This window comes from Hyla sarda, chromosome 1 (assembly GCF_029499605.1).
Source record: "Hyla sarda isolate aHylSar1 chromosome 1, aHylSar1.hap1, whole genome shotgun sequence".
Lineage (NCBI taxonomy): Eukaryota > Metazoa > Chordata > Amphibia > Anura > Hylidae > Hyla > Hyla sarda.
In genome coordinates this window covers 428691803-428712389 of record NC_079189.1, presented here as the reverse complement: position 1 = coordinate 428712389, position 20587 = coordinate 428691803, and the positions used below count along the sequence as shown (strand labels likewise).

General features: G+C 42.6%; 1 protein-coding gene across 1 annotated transcript in view; it reads left to right on the top strand.

Annotated features, from left to right (window-relative positions):
- The window catches only part of SCARF2 (scavenger receptor class F member 2), a 230997-nt gene that overhangs the window by 123344 nt on the left and 87066 nt on the right, over positions 1 to 20587 (top strand). Inside the window, exons 2-6 of the mRNA XM_056529702.1 lie at positions 102 to 160; positions 8599 to 8700; positions 10704 to 11223; positions 12038 to 12256; positions 14330 to 14458. Of these exons, the coding sequence (XP_056385677.1) occupies positions 102 to 160; positions 8599 to 8700; positions 10704 to 11223; positions 12038 to 12256; positions 14330 to 14458 (1029 nt within the window). The remainder of the gene's footprint in view (positions 1 to 101; positions 161 to 8598; positions 8701 to 10703; positions 11224 to 12037; positions 12257 to 14329; positions 14459 to 20587) is intronic.

Here is a 20587-nt window from a genome sequence, read left to right as displayed (position 1 = left end):
TTGAAAAAAGTACCCAACAGTCTCACAGTTGTAAGATCATTTTCATGCATATTGTGCAAAATCTTTTTTATTTCACTGTCATTTTTCCTTCTCTCTTACAGTGGTTCAAGTTTTGTCTGCTGCACGGGATGGAGACAGCTTGGAGAAGAGTGTCCAATTGGTAAGCATGATTATCTTGTTGTATTGGAAACAATAATTCTTGCGATGTTCTAAAAACTAGGAAAGATTTTTAAATTGGCAGATTGGAGAATAAGGTAGGTGGGGGATACATTAGTCATGGAGCCTTATAATGAACCTCTTTTCAATGCTTTTAAGCATTTACAATGCTTCAAAGTTGGTTTGGATAAGAGAAGCAACTGGCCAAAGTAGTCATGAGTTTAGCTCATCCTCTGTTTAAATATACAAATGTGTAACACCGAAAGAATAGCTGTAAGGGGTACAGCAGGCACTCCCAGACCCTTATTTCTTAAGATTATGCATTGCTGTCTAGTGTTACCCTCACACGTACATAATCTGGAAATTCCGCTGCAGATTTTCTGCAGATGATATTGTTGCTACCTATTAACTTCAATCGTTCTGCTGCAGATTTTCCAAATATTGGACTCATTCTCCAGCTCATCCCTCAGTTGCTTGATAGGATTGAGATCTGGGGAATTTAGAGGCCGAGTCAATACCTTGAACTGACTGCAATGTTTCTTTTAGAATTTTGTTGCCATGAAGGGGTGTACCTGGTCTGCAATAATGTTTAGGTAGGTGGTACATGTCAAAGTAACACCTCCATGAATGCCAGGACCCAAGGTTTCCCAGCAGAAGATTGGCCAGGTTATGCCACTGACTTCACTGCTTGTGTTCTTCCTGTAGAACATGTTGATGTAATCTCTTCCTCAGTGAAGCTATATATACACACACCTGCCCAACCATTTGATGTAAAACAAGACATTATAAAAAAAAAAATACTCTTCTAAAATCAAGGCGTTTCTACATACATGTATAATCAATCTACTGGTGGTTTATATCTCATACATTTGTTTTCCATAGATAATAAAATTGGAGATTATCTTTTTAAACGTCCGCATACATATCCTTGGGTTACATATTGCACTTATGACCTTGCGGGTCCTACAACCTACAACGAGATAGCAGTATCAGCATTAGAAATGTGGCTGCTACCCCCCTTTGCCATTTCCTCCCCCCCCCTTGATCCTCCCCTGTACCATCTTATCCCCCCCTCATAACCACCCCTGTGCCACATCATTACCCCCTTATCACCCCTTGTCCAATTTCATTCCCCACATTTATTACCCCCCCCCCCCCCCTTGTGCCACATCTCCCCTCCCCTATATCCTCCCCTGTGCCATTTTATCCCCCCCTCTTGATTCCACCAGTGCCACATTACCTCCTTTATCACCCCCTGTTCCACATTATTACCCCCTTGATCCTCCCCTGTGCCACTTCTCCCCCCCCTTATCAGCTCCTGTGCCACTTCAACCCCCCCCCCTTCACCTATTCCCCTATACCATTTAAATCCCCTCTCTTTAACACCCTTGATCCTCCACTGTGCAATTGCATTTCTCACCTGGCCTGTGTCCCCCAGTGCTCTCTGGCAGGCTCAGGTGCAGGAGCAATGTCCTCTTTGCGGACTGACGAGTGATGTCCTCCTGCTGCCTAAAGGAATACGAAAAAAATTATCTCTCATATTAACCCCCTGTAATTCCTGCTAAGAATAACAGCTTTCCATTGGTCTACACTGCTTTAACTGGTCTTAATACTGCAGCAGACCATGCTATTTGGTGCCATTAAAATAGCCTGTACTATAGGCAAGCTATCTGAATGGAGTCAATAAGTGACTCTGTTCGGACCACTAAAAGGAATACACTGCTGTCCGCCAGAGTATACATTGGCATCCCATTGATGGGATAATGACATAACTGCAGCGGACAGCTGAAACACAGTGTGTTCCTAGCCTCATATGTGATTTGATTTGCAGCTGTTTAATAATGAGGCCTGTTATATAGAATATTAAACCTATATACCATGACATTTCGAGCATTATAATTATATTTTTTATGTAGTGATTAGGAATGTATATAACTATGGAACTGCCCATGCATGGTTTCTAGGCTTGGTAAGAAATTGTAGTTATGCAATAACTGGAGACAAACTAGTTGGGAAATACAGCTCTAGGAGATACAACTCACCAATAGATGGGTATCTCTAGTAAAGTGCCAATATAAAATATATGAAATAGGGATTATATCATTGGACTGCTGCCCAGGCTCTTATTCAATTATCCAATGTATTGGCCTTTCAAAATTCCCAATGTATATTCATATGCCATATTGACATGACTATTGTGAGGAAACAATCCAGCATGTAGTTATTTGGCGTTTGTTAATGAAAGCCTCATTTCTGATTAGATGGAACTTGAATATTACCATATAATAGTTGCACATTAGATACATTTTATTGTGCTACAAATTGCATTTCTGGCAGATTGTTAATATCCGGATGCTGGGGAAGTACAAGTCAATCAAGGAGACAATTTCCTTTTTGAACCACTAATGTTAAATTGCCAAATTTAAGGTTGATGATATTACTATTTAATGAGTCCAGGTTACTGCTATCTGCATTGCAATTTGTAGCATTTTTCTGCACATTGCAGGAAGTTTCCACCAACAATTAATTTTTGGGTTTATATTCAATAAATTCTATTCACCAGCAAATGTTAGATTAAACTTACCTTTGATATGACATGAACATCTATAATTTTGTTAAAAAGACAACCCTTTGGGCTTGTAAATAGTTTAAGCATTATGTATCTCTCCTATAATGCATATGTGTATGTTGTGTTGTTACATATGTGATGATATGATATACCGGCCGTGGAACTTGAGACCCTTGGTTACTCAGCTAACAGGAGGAGATGCCAGCCTTAGCGTATGTTCACACGAGCGGATCCCCAGCGTATTTTACGCTGCGGATCTGCCACTGAATGACCGCTGTATGGTGCCTTTACATGTGCCTGCTCGGAGCGGCAATACGCCACTACAAGCAGACACACTGTGATGTGCGAGTCACAGCGCACATGCGCAGTATACTCGCACATCGCAGCAGCTCTCGGCCTAGCTCATAGAGCAGGGGGAGCGGCCGCGATCTGTGCGAGTACACCGCGCATGCGCGACGACTTGCACATCGCTTCACTGTGTCTGCTAGTTGCCGCTCCGAGCAGGCACCTGTAAAGGCAGCATACAGCGGTCCTTCAGTGGCGGATCTGCAGCGTAATATGTGCTGGGGATCCACTCGTGTGAAGAGCCAGATGCTAATTTGGGTGTTTGCATTGTAATACTGTAAAACTGTGCCACAATGCTGGTAGGAGGGGTAGAGAGGAACTGATAAAAAGGAGTCAAGGGGGTGTGGATGGTCTTTGTGTGGTGTGATGGTTCTATGCAGTTGTTACATTTGGGTGTGACCAATGGTGGCATATCAGTGAGCTGGAGGCTGTAGTTGCTCGTTCATAAGGAGATAATTGGTAGACTGGAATCTGATAAAGAGTCTGGAGAGACACAGTATAGTGGATCAAATAGCGTGCTTCTGAAAACCTGTAGTTTTTGTGATATCATCTACCAAGGTACAGTGTATGACCAAGGAGCAGATAGTGAGTTGACTTGGTAATTGTTGTTGTTTTAGAGTAGCGGCCTTAGATAGCCTAGCTGCAGGAATTCAACAGCTTCTGGATTTCTGTATGAAGGAAATAGTTACTTCTGGTGAGGGCTGTGAGAGATGCCAGCCCAGAATTGAGTGAAGAAAGCTTAGGTTGTTGGAAGCCTCAACCCTATAGGGACTTAGGAGCGATTTGTTAGACACCAGGAGACATTTAGGTCCACGTATGGCAGGAGGCCTGAATCGTGGTCTGGACCTTTCACTCCCATGTAGTAGTGAACTGGACATGAGCTATTGTACAGGTTGCTAAAAAAGGGCTCTAAGGAATAGGGTTGGTAAAGGAGAGACCCTTATCCTGTCTAAAATACAAAATATTGTGTTGGAAAAGTAACATTACAAATTGTTATGTAATGGTGTCACATTCTAGCGGACAGTGTGAAAACAACACTGTTACAAGGTCAATATGGAGGCTTGATAAAGTTACAGCTATATTGTTTATAGCACTATTCTAGTTAAGTTTCAGGACAGCACCACTTACATTGTATTATAACTAGAGATGAGCGAACTTACAGTAAATTTGATTCATCACAAACTTCTCGGCTCGGCAGTTGATGCATTATCCGGCATAAATTAGATAAATTAGATACTGTATCCACCTTTTCCAGCCCACCGGAGCACCTGAAAGCTGAACTAATTTATGCAGGATAAGGCATCAACTGCCGAGCCGAGAAGTTTGTGACAAATCAAATTTACTGTAAGTTTGCCCATCTCTAATTGTAACCACCAAGCTTCTGTGCCAAAAAATATGAGTTAAAACCATTAAGGGTTTTTCCCACAATAATTCATTGTATAGGGAATAACTAGGTGACTGAAGGAAATCTGACCACTAAGACCCAGAATGGGGGAGAAATGCAATGCAAGGAATGGACTGTGCACGCGTGGCCAGCTTTCCATTCATTATCTATGGATCACATTCTGCAATATTCAATAATATAGAGAGCAGTTAATGCAGTGTTAAAAAAGTGGCTTACAGCTAAGATAAGACACTGGACATACATGTAGTGGGACACTACACTTGTACCTCTTATAATTCCAGGGCCCAACTTACAACCACAAACAGGAACAGGAGGCAGCTAGTAGAAGCCAACGAGTATGATCTCATTAGGGAAAACTCACTCATATCTTCACCTATGAGGCCTGACAGCAGCCTTCATGTGCATATCTGTCCATGTAACATCTCAAGTTCGGTAACACCAGAGCCCTTCTGACATTCATATGCTGTTGCCAGCTATATGTTGGCTATATGGACTGGGTTGTTTTGTGAGATAACCTCTTTAAAGTACATACCTTTTAATACATACCTGCCAGACAGTAATGGACATGCTTAGTCTGTGCTTGTCTTGGAGCTAAATTTATGTGTTGTGAGATTACCATAACATTAAGGCTATCTTTTCGTGAACTTGCTATTTCCTGAGTTTGTTCCCTTAAACTACACGTCCCATGATTCTTCATTTGTAAGTGTGAGGTCACTTTTCTCCATCCTACACATTAGCCATCCCAACCATTGAAACACACATGTGCTCCCTTCCATGCAACAGACCAGTGTTTTTTAACCAGAGTGCCTCCAGCTGGTGCAAAATTTAAATTTGCAGAATGGTGTCCCTCCCACCTAGCAGTTGTTCCACCCATTGAAGCAAAGACTGGCTCCCTTTGCACACCTGACTAGTGATGTAATGTCTCGGGCCGCACTGCAACCTGGGAAAACCTGAGACAACAGTAATTTTGTATGCTGTTATAAATAAATATTAGGGCAAAAATCACAGAAGAATTTTGAGACCACTGTCAGACACAGGTACAGACAGTATATTATGAACTACACTAACTTGTAGCACAGTCAAATAAAAAAATAATAATGGAATCCCCTTTTAAAGTGTGTACTTTTATTTTCTTCTTTATTGTTTAGTCTATTCCCATTGGCAAAGTGCTAGATCGGCTTTGATGATGATATTGAATACATTTGTATTCTGTATTTATCTGCACCTTTATTAAATGCAGAATTTCATGAAATATATTTTGTTGTATTCCGTCATTTTAATTTCAGCCCAGTGTCCTGTAGTTATTATTTCAAAAATATACAGAGACTACTCTAAGGGGAAATTTCATTGTTTCACTTGACTGATTTTAATATTTGAATCACATATATGGAGAATGCCTTGGGAAATGTTATTTAGCTGAGTCATACATAAATGTATTTGCACCCCCCAATACAATGTCACATTATTGTTCCTTTATTTACACAATAGACACACCTCAATGGTGCAACTGATTTCACTGTATTTTACACCCCAGTATTGTGTATTATGCTTTATACTAGGGGTCCTCAAACTTTTTAAATGGGGGGCCAGTTCACGTCCCCTCAGACCGTTGGAGGGCCGGACTATAGATAACAAAACATGAACAAATTCCTATGCACACTTACATATCTTATTAGTGGACTACCACTTTAAGTACGCAGCACAGTTCCCTCCACATTAGGTTGGCAGTATAGATCCCCCACAATTAGGTTGTAGTTCCCACACATTAGGGTTGGCAGTACAGTTCCCCCACATTAGGGTTGGCAGTACAGTTCCCCCACATTAGGGTTGGCAGTACAGTTCTCCCACATTAGGGTTGGCAGTACAGTTCCCCCACATTAGGGTTGGCAGTACAGTTCCCCCAGATTAGGGTTAGCAGTACAGTTCCCCCACATTAGGTGCAGTACAGTTCCCCCACATTAGGTGCAGTACAGTTCCCCCACATTAGGTGCAGTACAGTTCCCCCACATTAGGTGCAGTACAGTTCCCCCACATTAGGTGCAGTACAGTTCCCCCACATTAGGTGCAGTACAATTCCCCCACATTAGGTGCAGTACAATTCCCCCACATTAGGTGCAGTACAATTCTCCCACATTAGGTGCAGTACAATTCCCCCACATTAGGAGCAGTACAATTCCCCCACATTAGGTGCAGTACAATTCCCCCACATTAGGTGCAGTACAGTTCCCCCACATTAGGTGCAGTGCAGTTCCCCCACATTAGGTGCAGTATAATGTTCCCCCACATTAGTTGCAGTATAATGTTCCCCCACATTAGGTGCAGTATAATGTTCCCCAACATTAGGTGCAGTGTATTGTTCCCCCCACATTAGGTGCAGTATAATGTTCCCCAACATTAGGTGCAGTATAATGTTCCCCAACATTAGGTGCAGTTTAATGTTCCCCCACAATAGGTGCAGTATAGCTCCCCACATTAGGTGTAGTATAATGTTCCTCCACATTAGGTGCAGTATAATGTTCCCCCACATTAGGTGCAGTATAATGTTCCCCCACATTAGGTGCAGTATAATGTTCCCCCACATGAGGTACAGTATAATGTTCCTCCACATTAGGTGCAGTATAATGTTCCCCCACATTAGGTGCAGTATAATGTTTCCCCACATTAGGTGCAGGATAATGTTCCCCCACATTATATTCAGTATAGCTCCCCACATTAGGTGCAGTATAGATTCCCCAAATTAGGTGCAGTATAGCTCCCCCACATTAGGTGCAGTATAGATCTCCCACATTAGGTGCAGTATAGATCTCCCACATTAGGTGCAGTATAGCTCCCCACATTAGGTGCAGTATAGATCTCCCACATTAGGTGCAGTATAGATCCCCCAAATTAGGTGCAGTATAGTCCCCCACATTAGGTGCAGTATAGTTCCCCCACATTAGGTGCAGTATAGATCTCCCAAATTAGGTGCAGTATAGTCGACCAAATTAGGTGCAGTATAGTCCACCACATTAGTTGCAGTATAGTTCCCCCACATTAGGTGCAGTATAGATCCCCCAAATTAGGTGCAGTTTAGTCCCCCACATTAGGTGCAGTATAGCTCCCCACATTAGGTGCAGTATAGTCCCCCACATAAGGTGCAGTATAGTTCCCCACATAAGGTGCAGTATAGTTCCCCACACAAGGTGCAGTATAGCTCCCCACATTAGGTGCAGCATGTTACCCCATATTAGGTGCAGTATAGATCCCCCAAATTTGATGCAATATAGAATCCCCAAATTAGGTGCAGTATAGATCCCCCAAATTAGGTGCAGTATAGCTCCCCACATTAGGTGCAGTGTTCCCCCACATTAGGTGCAGTATGTTCCCCAACAGACATACAGCCTCCAGCCATACAGTGTATGGCTGGAGGCTGTATGCCTGTGTTCTGCCCCACTTCAGTGCTCCGACCACCGCTCCTCCGGTCCGGACATAGCAGTAAGTCCCGGGACCGAAGGAGCGGTGGTCGGAGCACCGAAGCTGACGTGCCGCTGGTAACACTTACCTAGCTGGCCAGCGCACATCCTCATCGCTGCCCCGCTTCTCCACACTCTGTTGCCATGGGCGCACGCACGGCGTCAGTGACGTCCCTGCGTGCGCCACCTTCCCGGCGGCCCCTGCATTTTTAAAGTAAACGCGGGGTCTCCAAGAGCGCATCCCTGTGTCCCGAAAACATCTTTTGGGACACAGGGATGTCCCAGACAGCCGCGGGCCAGATAAATGTCATCGGCGGGCAGCATGTGGCCCGCGGGCCGTAGTTTGAGGACCCCTGCTTTATACCTATCTTTGCCCATCTACTACAGTTCATATTAAGGTACTCCACTTCACATAAAACATTTCATTTTTGCTTGCATATGAATTCTTACCTTCTTGCATTTTTGACCCTCTCCCTTTAGCAGTTTGTTCCTCTTTTTGCAATCACTATAACATACACAGCTCTATCTTCACAGAATGTACTTATATAGGAAGCCTGAAAGGAGTCATAATTCTGTCAAGTTCAACATTTTTGTACAAGAATGTTTCTTGCATTTATTGAATTTGTTAACCCTTCTATATTGTAATAGTTGTGATGTTAATTGTTTCCTAGCAATATGCGAAGGCAACTTTACCTGTAAAGAAAATGAGGTCTGTGTCCGGCCAAATGAATGTCGCTGTCGTCACGGCTATTTTGGTGCCAATTGTGAAACAAGTAAGCATTGTTTTTTTCTTTACACAATGAGCTAACATCATGATTTGACCAAACGATTTATATCCATTCGTGTATTGTATGTGTGCATTGTGCATAGTGTTGCTATGCCGCCTTACCTATACGTTAGGACATTGAGCTTGTTACTGCTCTTGTGACCATTGTAAACACTGGAATATCCCAAGCTGTATTGGATGAGGGAAGTCATAAGACAAGAAAGCATAAATATGTTATAAATATTACCATTTTCTTTTTATTACTATATACAATATTTTCCATGTGCATACCAGTCCATACCTGATCATATACTGGCCAAAAATAATGCTACAAATGTATACAAGCCAATTCACCATCTATAATGACTAAGGCAGTGGTTCTTAACATGGGTTCGATCGAACCCCAGGGGTTCGGTGAGTCAGTCCCGGGGGTTCGGCGGGGGAGGTCGCAACAGGACAGGCAAGCCAAGCAATTGCTTGGGACCCCGAGCTGGCCCGATGCCCCGAGCAGAGCCGGTGTTTGCCCGTCTTGTAGCGACGGGGCAATTCCCCCCATCACTATTAACTCCCTGCGGCCCCACGTTAAGTTTAAAAACGCAGGGCCGCCGGGACACAGCGCACGCCGGGACGTCACTGACGTTCCGTGCGTGCGCCCATGGAAACGAAGGCGCTGAGTACCAGAGGATAGAGAAGGAAGAAGACGCGCGCTTGCCAGCTTGGTAAGTGACCAGCGGCACGTCATCTTCGGTGCTCCGACCACCGGTCCCGAGACCTACTGGTATAGTTGGTGCGGTGGTCAGAGCACTGAAGTGGGCAGTACACAGGCATACAGCCTCCAGCCATACACTGTATATGGCTGGAGGCTGTATGTCTGTGGGGGAACACTGCCCACATCAGTGGTCTTCAACCTGTGGACCTTCAGATGTTGCAAAACTATAACTCCCAGCATGCCCAGACACCCGTTGGCTGTCCGGACATGCTGGGAGATGTAGTTTTGCAACATCTGGAGGTCCGCAGGTTGAAGACCACTGGCCTACATAATGTTGGGGAACTCGGCCTGCCTAATGTGGGGGAACGCTGTCTGCCTAATGTGGGGGAACTCTGTCTGCCTAATGTGGGGGAACTGTCTGCCTTATATGGGGGAACACTGCCTGCCTAATGTGGGGGAACACTGCCATTGTTGAGAAAATGACATGAGAGTGGCACTTGCCAAGGTAAAGCCGCGCATTTCTGAACTGGTCTCTGAAAGACAACAGCAGAAGTCACACTGATTTGCAGTAAATATTCATTATGTTTTTGTGTGAAAGTCATGTTTTCATGGTTTTGTTCTTTGTTCTTAATGGTTTTGTTCTTTTTATGCACCTATGTATAAATATATACTTAAATATATACCTCCTATGTTCTGAATTTGAAAAAATCATATTTTAATTTTCCAATTAAGAGGGGTTCGGTGAATGCGCATATGAAACTGGTGGGGTTCAGTACCTCCAACAAGGTTAAGAAACAATGGGCTAAGGTCTTGAATGCACCTTATTTTTTGATTTTTATTCATGTACTTTCATGTTTCATCTTTTCACAAAATAAATAATATGCAATAAGATTGTAATAAATTGGTAGTAGTTAATAAGTTACTATAAACTAGCAGGAGATTGCATTGCCAAGGGCCATGGAGAAAAAAGTTTTTGTACATTGTATAGTCAGCTGTCCATCATACAGTGCAGTTTGCATGTAAATTCACTTGATTTTGAAAGATTGTAGTTTCTCCCTAAACATTTTGCAAATATGAACATGGAATAGAAATAAGTCTAAAAAGAGTACAATCTAAAGACTTTATGGACATTTTAAATGCATTTATGCATTGTAGTAGAAATTAGAAAAACTTATTTGTCACAATGACTTTCTGTTCCATAAAACTTTTTATGTACTGGATCTGTTTTACAAAGTGATACAAATGTATGGTTACATGACATAAGAATGGATAAACTGCTATATTCATCTTTTGTTTACTAGAGTGCCCAAGACAATTCTGGGGTCCAGACTGTAAAGAAAAATGTGCCTGCCATCCTCATGGGCAATGTGATGACGTAGGTGGTCAATGTACATGCAATCCAAACCGATGGGGACCCAACTGTGAGAATGCTTGTCTCTGTAAACATGGCAAGTGTGACCAAGAGACTGGCAAATGTACTTGTGAACCAAACTGGTGGGGACCTCAGTGCGCAACTGCCTGTTACTGCAGTTCCAACTCACAATGTGACCAGGCCACAGGAAGATGCATTTGCCAGCCAGGATGGTGGGCACGGAGCTGTAACAACCAGTGTACATGCAACAACTCACCTTGTGAACAACTGACTGGACGCTGTTTGTGCAGAGAACGCCTATGGGGCACACGATGTGAGCGAGTATGCCAGTGTTTCAAGGGGAAGTGCAATCAAGTGGATGGAACTTGCACCTGTGAGCCAGGCTATAGGGGCAAATATTGCCGTGAACCATGTCCAGCTGGACTGTATGGACAGGGCTGTAGGAGGCGGTAAGGAATTTTACTATTTTAAATATTTCAGACAATCCATGTTATGTGTATGCATATTAGTGTTTAAAATTGAATTAAGTAGTAGTCACCTTTCTGTTTCCTATAAATCATCTTTGTATGCCTAAAATCATCTTCATCTTTCATTGTTGTACATGTACTCTACATCATGTTCTGGATCTCTTCATATATATATATATATATATATATATATATATATATATATATATATAGATTACCAAAAATGTGTCTGCAGCACTACTTCTACATACAGTGTATGGTGCCAGCACCCCCCGAACACAATCCATACAGCATAGAAAACAATGGTGCAGCACTCCAACATTGCAAAGAGAAAAGTGGATTTATTGTTTCACATCATAGCAGCAGCGTTTCAGTTCCACCCTTGAAAAAGGTTCCAGTGTGGAACTGAAACGTTGCTGCTATAATGTGAGACAATAAATCAACTTTTTCCTTTGCAATTTTAGAGTGCTGTACCATTATTTTATAAATATATATATACATATATATATATATATATATTTATATATATATATATATATATATATATATATGTTGATTTTCCTACCAAGCTTTCACTATTCCCACATATACTGTACATAACCCCTTTAAAGTAGTAGTCTGGCAGAAAAAAAACGTATCCTCTATCCACAGTATAGGGGATAAGTGTCTCATCACAGGGGATACGACCGCTGGGACCCCCTGCCATCTCCTGCCCGGTGCCCTGGACTTTGAGAAGAGTGCGTGCTACAATCTCTGCAACTTGACCATACCAAAATTCGATTTTTTTTCCTTCTAGGTGTGGTCAGTGTAAAGAACAGCAGCCTTGTACCATTGCTGATGGCAGGTGCATTGCATGTGAACCAGGCTGGAATGGGACAAAGTGTGATCAGGTTTGCTCCCATGGTTACTATGGCGACGAATGCTCCAAAATATGTCCTCCTTGCAAAGATGGACACACCTGCAACCATCTCAATGGGAAGTGTACACACTGCAATCCTGGCTGGATAGGTGATCGGTAAGGAGAAATGTATCTTATTTAGTTATAAAATAGGACATTAAGAATTTATTTGATTTTAATAGTGACACTGACAAGATTGACATGAAGACCTGACTAAATAACTAAAGAGGACCTCCAATGGACAAGCAACTTCCCATCCCTACGTTCTCACCCTAATTGTCCATCACACTCTGGACTTCTTTTATTTGCTTATTACTAGTACATAGTGAATAAAATTTGATCTCTAATAGCATTGCTTTTTATGAGGAGAAGTAGTGAATATGGCAAATATTCTCTTAAAAATATATATTAAAAAAACCTCACTTTACTTATTTTTAATATGGATGAGCAAATAGAGATTTTAATTTGCCTGTTCTAAAAGAAAGTCACTAGTGACACATTACTTTCTTAAAGTTATTTATAAGAAGTTCAGTGCTAGGATCTAGGAAGTGTGATGCTCTGGGCAATGTACTTCTAGGAAATCTTGCTGTTGTGGCATTTATATAGATATTACTTAGGCCTACCTATTAATGGTAGCAGTTTTCTGTAGTAGCAGTGGCCTCAATCAGCAGGATAATACACCCTGTCACACTACAAAACTTGTTCAGGAATGATGTGAGAAACATGACAAGGGGACAAGGTTTTGACTCTCCCTCTAAACTCCCGAAATCTTAATTTGATTGAACTTCTGTGGTATGTGCCGTACAAAAAAGAATTTTATCTAGGGAAGCCCCACTTCTCAGTTTACTAGACTTAAAGCTTCCACTGTTAATGTTGTGAAGGCACCTTCAGAGGTCCTACTATATCTAGACATTGACTAAATTGCGTTTTTTGAAGCTCGAAGTGTAGATAGGTCATCTGAACAGGAACTTTCATACATGCACTCCACGTTGGACGTTCTTAGGTGGCTCCTCAACTGTTCCATGCTGACATATAAAAACATACTGCAAACAAGAGTGCACCCATGTGTAGAACCTTCAGTAATAAAAGTGGGTAAAGTGGAAAGTGCCTAATTCACTCATCTATTAAAGTTGTGCAAAAACCTGCAACACTCATGAAAACATAGGGCCTTATCCAAGTGGTAAACGACTGAGCTGCTGCTCCTCCCCAACCACACTCCAAGGCACTAAGAACATTTTCAATATCCACTCACGTAAGTGGCCATCTCCAGATATCCCCGAGGAGGTGAGAGTGGATATTGCAATTGTATGCTGACATATAATTCCTTTACAACTAATATGATTTTTGCATATAGAATCTTGTAGTCTTGCATTGATTTCTAGTATGCATTCAGTTTCTATCAACACTATAAAGCCTACAGTACAGAGTTGTCCCTGCCAGTAAAGCAAGCCAACAGTAGGTGGAAAGAACTGTGGTAGATGACGGAAGAATTCTTCCCTCAAAAACAGTTGGCAGGATTGAGAACTCCCTCAAAGACTTCAGCAGAGAAAATATAGAGGGTTTACCACAAGATGTAAATCACTGGTAAGCCTCAAAAACAGGAAGGAACCAAAGTTAGGGAAAAAAAGGAAATGAAAAAAGCCTGTACAGTTTTGGGAACAACATCTTATGGGCAGATGAAAAAAAAAAAAATCAACCAGAATGGTTAGAGGAGACCAATATGGAGAAGGGAAAGACCTTACGGACCATAGCATGTCTCTGCATCCATCAAACATAGTGGTATTATTTTGTATAACTGCCATTGGACCTATGTCACATGTATCTATTGATGATGAGACAAAAGCAACAGGAAGAATTATGTGTTGCATAGGGCTATATTATCTGCTCATATTCATTCAGTACTGGATTCAGTACTGGAGATCAAAACAAATTGGACGCATCTTCTTAGTGTCGATGGGCAATGACCCAAACCATATGTAAAACCATGTTTCTGTCAAAGAGAGTTCATAATAAGTGCCCAGGTCATAATGAAAGACTTATGAACATAAGTAACCAGAAAGCTGTTGGCACAATGGTTCAGTAAGCTACACAAATCTATATTGAGACACAATTACAGTTACATTTGATGTACATACAAGTATAGTAAATGAAATAATATGAGATTAAAAATAACATTTCTTTTATTTTCAGGTGTGAAACAAAATGCAGCAATGGCACATATGGAGAGGGCTGTGCTTTTGTCTGCACTGACTGTTATAACGGAGAGTGCCATTTTGAGACTGGAAAGTGTCTTTGCGCTGCAGGCTTTTATGGACCATAGTAAGTGTCAGTGCTCTCCTCTTTTATCACATCTCTTGTAGAGGGGTCTTCTGTGCATCACTTTATATCCTAAGTATGTTTTATTTATCCTGCTCTGTCCTTTGTATTCTCATCAAAGAATGCAAATTCTACTTCTAGTGCCAATAGTATAATAGTGATCAGTAGGACAATGCTTAGAGCAGCTGCATCAGACCCTGTTAATTGATCAAAGTGTCATTTTACATGGTCCCCAGAACTTAGGGGTAAATGCTTATGCAACTGGATCTTTATTTGGGAATTGCAGACTTAAAAACTAAGTTATGGTACGAGTGAAGGACTAGTGACCTGAATTGACAGGAATATATGGTGCATTCTATGGTTCCTTATGGGAGCATCAGAGATACACAAGTGCTGTACTGTGGTATCTCCTGTGCTTCCATAGACAGTTCATGGAGCCATACCAATACACAGGAAGAGATAAGCCCCGTTCTGGAGATCATAGGGGTCTCAGAGGTTGTACCCGCACGATCTTATGCTTTGAAGTATTGAATTACCTCTTTAACCCTGTACTTGTACATCATGAGACAAGCTTGCTTAAGAATATGGCACAGGCTCGCCAGTTGGGACCGCACCATAACAGGCAGATGCTTAACAAGCAGATGTTTAAATGCTAGGATCAATAACGATCATGGCATTTAAACATTAAAGTCATCTCTGGTGGCCCCATCGCACATCCAACCTATTCCTCCCTTCCCGTGTTGTAATCATGGGGTGCTGATGGGTTGCTGGGGAAGCCCAAGGCCTTTTCTGTGCCTCTGTTTCTTCTTGACACTTCTTAAAGGAGATCTGCGGTGTATAAAACTTATCCCCTATCCGCAGCTCTGCTGCGGCTCTCCTGTGCAGGAGGCGTGTCAGCTGCAGCATGACGCCGGGCCGACACGCCCCCTTCATATATATATATGCAGCGTTCGGTCATCCCCGCCTCTCCTGTATGGGGTGAGGGGGGGTGTGTTGTGTTGTCGACCTCAGTGAGATCGACGACACGTGCATTAGCTGTGCATTTATGAGGGGAGGACCTCTCTGACAACCTCTCACCCTCCTCTGTGGTACATACACTGCATCCTCTCAATCACTGCTCTGAGGGCTGGGGAAAAAGCAGGGATAGAAGGCATTCCCCTCATAATGCTTCTTAGTCCGCTGCATTCTTTCAGTGCTTCTATTTGGAAAAAAACAAATTGTGTTGTTTTAGCTACTTGGAGTACAGACCCACAGCTGTAATATGCTTATAGAGTGCAGCAGGTCAAATTTGAAGGCAACAACCTTTAAGAAATTGTATACCAACAGCTTATTATTACACACATACTGAGGTAGATGAGCTTAAAGGGGTATTCCGGGCAAAAATATTTTATCCCCTATCCAAAAGGATAGGGGATAAGGTGTCTGATTGCGGGGGCCCGCTGCTGAAACCCCCCGCAATCTCCCTGCAGCACCCGCATTCTATGCTGAATCTCCAGTTTCGGAAACTTCCAGGTTTCCGGGACTGGGGACGTGACGTCACGCCACGCCCCCTCTATTCATGTCTATGGGATGGGTCGTGACGGCCGTCACGCCCCCTCCCATAGACAGGAATGGAGGAGGCGTGGCGTGACGTCATGTCCCCAGTCCCGGAAACCCAGAGGTTTCTGAAACTAGAGACGCAGTCCCCGCATAGAATGTGGGTGCTGCAGGGAGATTGTGGGGGGTCTCAGCAGCGCCACGCACCCCCTCCCCCCCCCCCCCCCCCCCCGCAATCAGACACCTTATCCCCTATCCTTTGGATAGGGGATAAAATGATTTTGCCCGGAATACCTCATTAAGAAAGAGGAAAGCTCAGAGGTTAGGAAATGATCATTATACGTTAACACCACCAGCCTACCTCTGCTTTTTACACTTGTTCTTCAATGTTTATGTCAAAATGATAGTGACTCACAGAGACCGCTAGGGAATAAAACAAGGGACTCGGCCTACTGAACACATGCAAAATGTACTTGGCTCTGTACAATATTCTTTCTGTATTCCTCTTTCATGGTATGAATAGCTACTGTCTGGGTTGTTTGTTTGCTGCACTAACATTTTACAGTCTTCATTTCTGTGCCAGAAGATATTAGGCAATCATTCATGTTTAGTGCATGATGTGCGGAAAAGGTAATGAACTTCATTTAAATATAAATGACTTGTGCAGAGATAATCTGAAGGTCTGAACAACTTCTATGTATTTTGTGAGTTTCCAGGGGAGTTATGCAGGCCTGTTTTGCAGATTAAAGTTAGTCATATAGAACAGATGCATGCAAGACATGGTTTTGTAAGTAGAAACATATGATAGGATATTCAGTGACATTTATCATTGTACATAATGGGAATGTTACCAAATAAGGTCAGGGGTTGAATAACTAAAGAATCGAAACAGGCTTTATGATCATTTCAGCTACAATAACTTTAGCTCATGAAATACCATTTATGTGTTTAAAGATGAAACCATTGAAAGCTGTGTGCAAAACTGCCCAGTTATGCCTCAGCAGGGCAATAACTTCACCTACAAAGCGCCAGCCAATACCCTATAGCCCCAAAACTGTGTACATGAAAGCTATAGTATGGCTATATTGGCCATATTGAAGCGCAAAGTTGTGTATAACTGATCATGCCATTATAGTACTTAAAATAATTATCAGTCTTAAATGGGCACTGTCAGATATAAAAACTTTTGATATGTTGTAAAGCATGCAAAACCAATAGATTTTGCAATTGCTTTCATTAAAGAATTTTCTGTATTTCTTACTAAAAAGCCAGTCAAAAAACTGTTTCCCTGCCTCCTGGGATACATACCAGCCTGGCTGTGTCCACTCGTCATCACCTATGTCATGGACTCACTTCATGATTGACAGGTCTGCAGATCTAAAGCTGCTGTGATCGGCTCCCTCACTGTCTGTGTTTACTTCACAGTCTCCTCATGTGATTAGAAGGGGGGAGGGGCGGGAGTACACTGCTGCCTGTGAGCAGATGATGAAAGAAGCTGGTGACTGAAGATGGGGACTGAATGGAGAATTTTTTGTTTAAAATATGTGTGTGTGGATATACAGTATATGTATATGTGTAAATCTGTGTTGTCTAGGTAATGTGCATGTGTATGAATAAATGAAGTCAATGGCCTCATTTACTAACAGGATTCCTACTCTTTTTGTCGGGTTTTACACCTTAATTCTGTCGCACGGACTATGCGACAGAATGTGCGACAAGAAAAAACACGACACAATCAGAATCACTCAGAGTGAAAAAAATACCCTACAAAATGGGCGTTGTTTTCGGGAAAAGAGGCATGTTCCCTACATTTTATCCAGTATCACTCGTCTTTTCTGAAAACCACTATGAAAATCATGTTAATTTTCTGGGAAGAAAACCCTACACTTTAAAGCATGTATAAAGTTTCCAAAAGCTGAGTAAATTAGTAAATACCATGGAAAAAAAGGTCGGAACAGCAAAAAACACAACAAAACTTACACTCCACTCTTAGTAAATCAGGGCCAGTGTGTGTGTGTATGTGTATCTAATACAGGGGGACTACAATCATATGCCTCCAGCTGTCGCAAAACTACAACTCCCAGCATGGCTGCACAGTCAAATGATGTGTGGGCATTCTGGGAGTTGTAGTTTTGCAACAGTAGGAAGAACACAGCCTGCAGCGACATTGCTGTAAATCTGTAGATTGCTTGAATCAACATACTACCAATAAGTCTAAGGAACTTGAGATTTTAAGTATTTTGTTCATAAATTTCTAAATTATAGTTGTTTTTCTCTTTATGTTTTTTTCCTATTTTCCCATACTTCTGATTGGAAGATTATGTAGTAATAGTTCCCACCCCAATCCGCATTTTCCACTGAACTAGACAGATTTTCAGTTAGGAATGGGGAAAAGCGGGTATCACTGCAGAAATTGCACTTTGAGGGCATCCTTTCACTTCTTCCAACATAATCACAACCAGAAAAACAGATGAAAGATAACTTACTGGCCTATTTTCTACAAATCATGCATCTGTTTTACCAGGATTTGGTCAGAAATGACACATGAAGTAACAGACCAAACCCACAGACATTAGTTTTAAAAAAGAGCAAACAATCCTGGATAACCTTTGTGGTGCACCACCGGTGTATGGCGGGACCACGGGTGTAGTGGACTGAGTGGTGGGATCAGATGGTATTAACCCCTGGAGCAAGATGTTGTTAACCCCTAGAGTTCGTGATGCCAGGATGTGGTTGTATGGTGAAGGGTACTGCACGACAACCAACCCAAAACGGCGTAGATTAAATGAGAGTCCAGAGCAGGTTTTAAAGCAACTGGAGCTTTACTGAAGAAGGCAGTATGACAGTCTTTACAGATAGCCAACTTCCACAGAGGTGACCGGGACACAGGGAACCTCTCAGGCTTGCTTGGACTTGTAGTGGTAATAATGATGATGCAGGCCGCTGTGCTACTGTTATGACTTTGGTAGGGACAGTAGAGACTTGACTTGTAGACATAGAAGACTTACAGATTAGATGTGGCTGCAGACTTGTAGGCTTTGGCCTAGCTGGGCTGGACTGAACTTGCACAGGACTTGTGCTTGCTTTACTGTCCAGGAATAGAGCAGGAAGTGAAAAGACCTAGTGTGGAGACTACAACCCCTTATATATCAGGGGGCTGGACTAAAGCCCATTGGTAGGTGGTTGCCTGGGGTTACCTGTGCCTCTGGAACTCCGGGTATCAGGTGATCACATATCACATGACATATCACATGACCTTAGGAAGGTCCTATACAGTCTAAACATCCTATAGCAATACCTATAATAAATGTACATAATTAATATACAATAATAATCATACTGATGACATAGGGGGACCCTGCAGGAGAGCCCTGTGGACTTGAGGGACTCTACCTGAGGGGACTTTAGGCCTGTACCGGGACACGACACCTTTTCAAATTGTCTGGTTTTGTCCAGGTGTGTCCACACAGTTTGTGTAGAGCTGTGCATTTCATAAGGGCACCCAAATTGTGTACAAAAAATGTGTCCCCCTTTTACTTTTTGCCCAGAAAACGCTGTCTAAATAAAAGAAATGAAACAAGTACTGTGCCTCATGTGCTACCACAATGATGTATGGGGACCTAGGCAATAAAACCTACCCCATGATTGGACTCTCACCTTGTGCAGTATATGTTTAGGCCTATCACCCAAATTAGGGGTACATGCAATGAAGAGGGACTGCTTGGCCTGGGGAATTGAATACCATTGATCAGCTTGAGTGACCCCTAAGCAATGGTAGAAAACAATGATCCATTTCTGTCTCTGTCTCTTCCATTGTTCTCTAACAGGAAACCATGTGGCATTCAGCAGAAGTACAGTAGGAAAACAAGCACTGGCTTGCCTTGTCTGGCGGTATAGATAGGAGCAGTGTGCCTGCCCAGGGAGACTACAGTGTTAATAGTAATCTGGGGATGCATAAAGCATCTCTAGCTTACTGTCCTTGGGCTTCTTTTACATGGTGCCCTACACTAATATCACAGGGCACCATGGAAAATACACAAGGAAGTAGGGATGTATGTCAAAGACAGATACATTAGCTCCTTGCAAAGTGTGCTATGCTAATAACTACCTCGTAGCAAGTGATGCTACAACTGATGCCAGAAGTGCATCAGTTGGCATCAGTTGTGTAGCATCCGGCAATCATGTTTCTGATCGCTGAACAGGGGAACGCAGCAAGATATGTTCCCCTACCTGTGATGGTCCGACATATCCAACCATCCAGTGTCCAAACTGAGACGCTGGATAATTGTGAACTGTAGTATTCAAATTAATGGTATCAGTTCTGCTATCAGTTTCCCTACAATGCCCGCCAGAGGGAAATGCTACCGGACGCCTGATATATGTAAAGGAGGCCTTAAAGGGGTACTCCACCCCTAGACATCTTATCCCCTATCCAATGGATAGGGGATAAGATGTCTGATCGCGGGGGCCCTCCGCTGGGGACCCCCGCAATCTCTCCTGCAGCACCCCATGTCATCAGCTGGACGGAGTGAAGATCGCACTGTGTCTGATGACTCACAATACAGGGGCTGGAGTATCGTGACACCATGGTCCTGC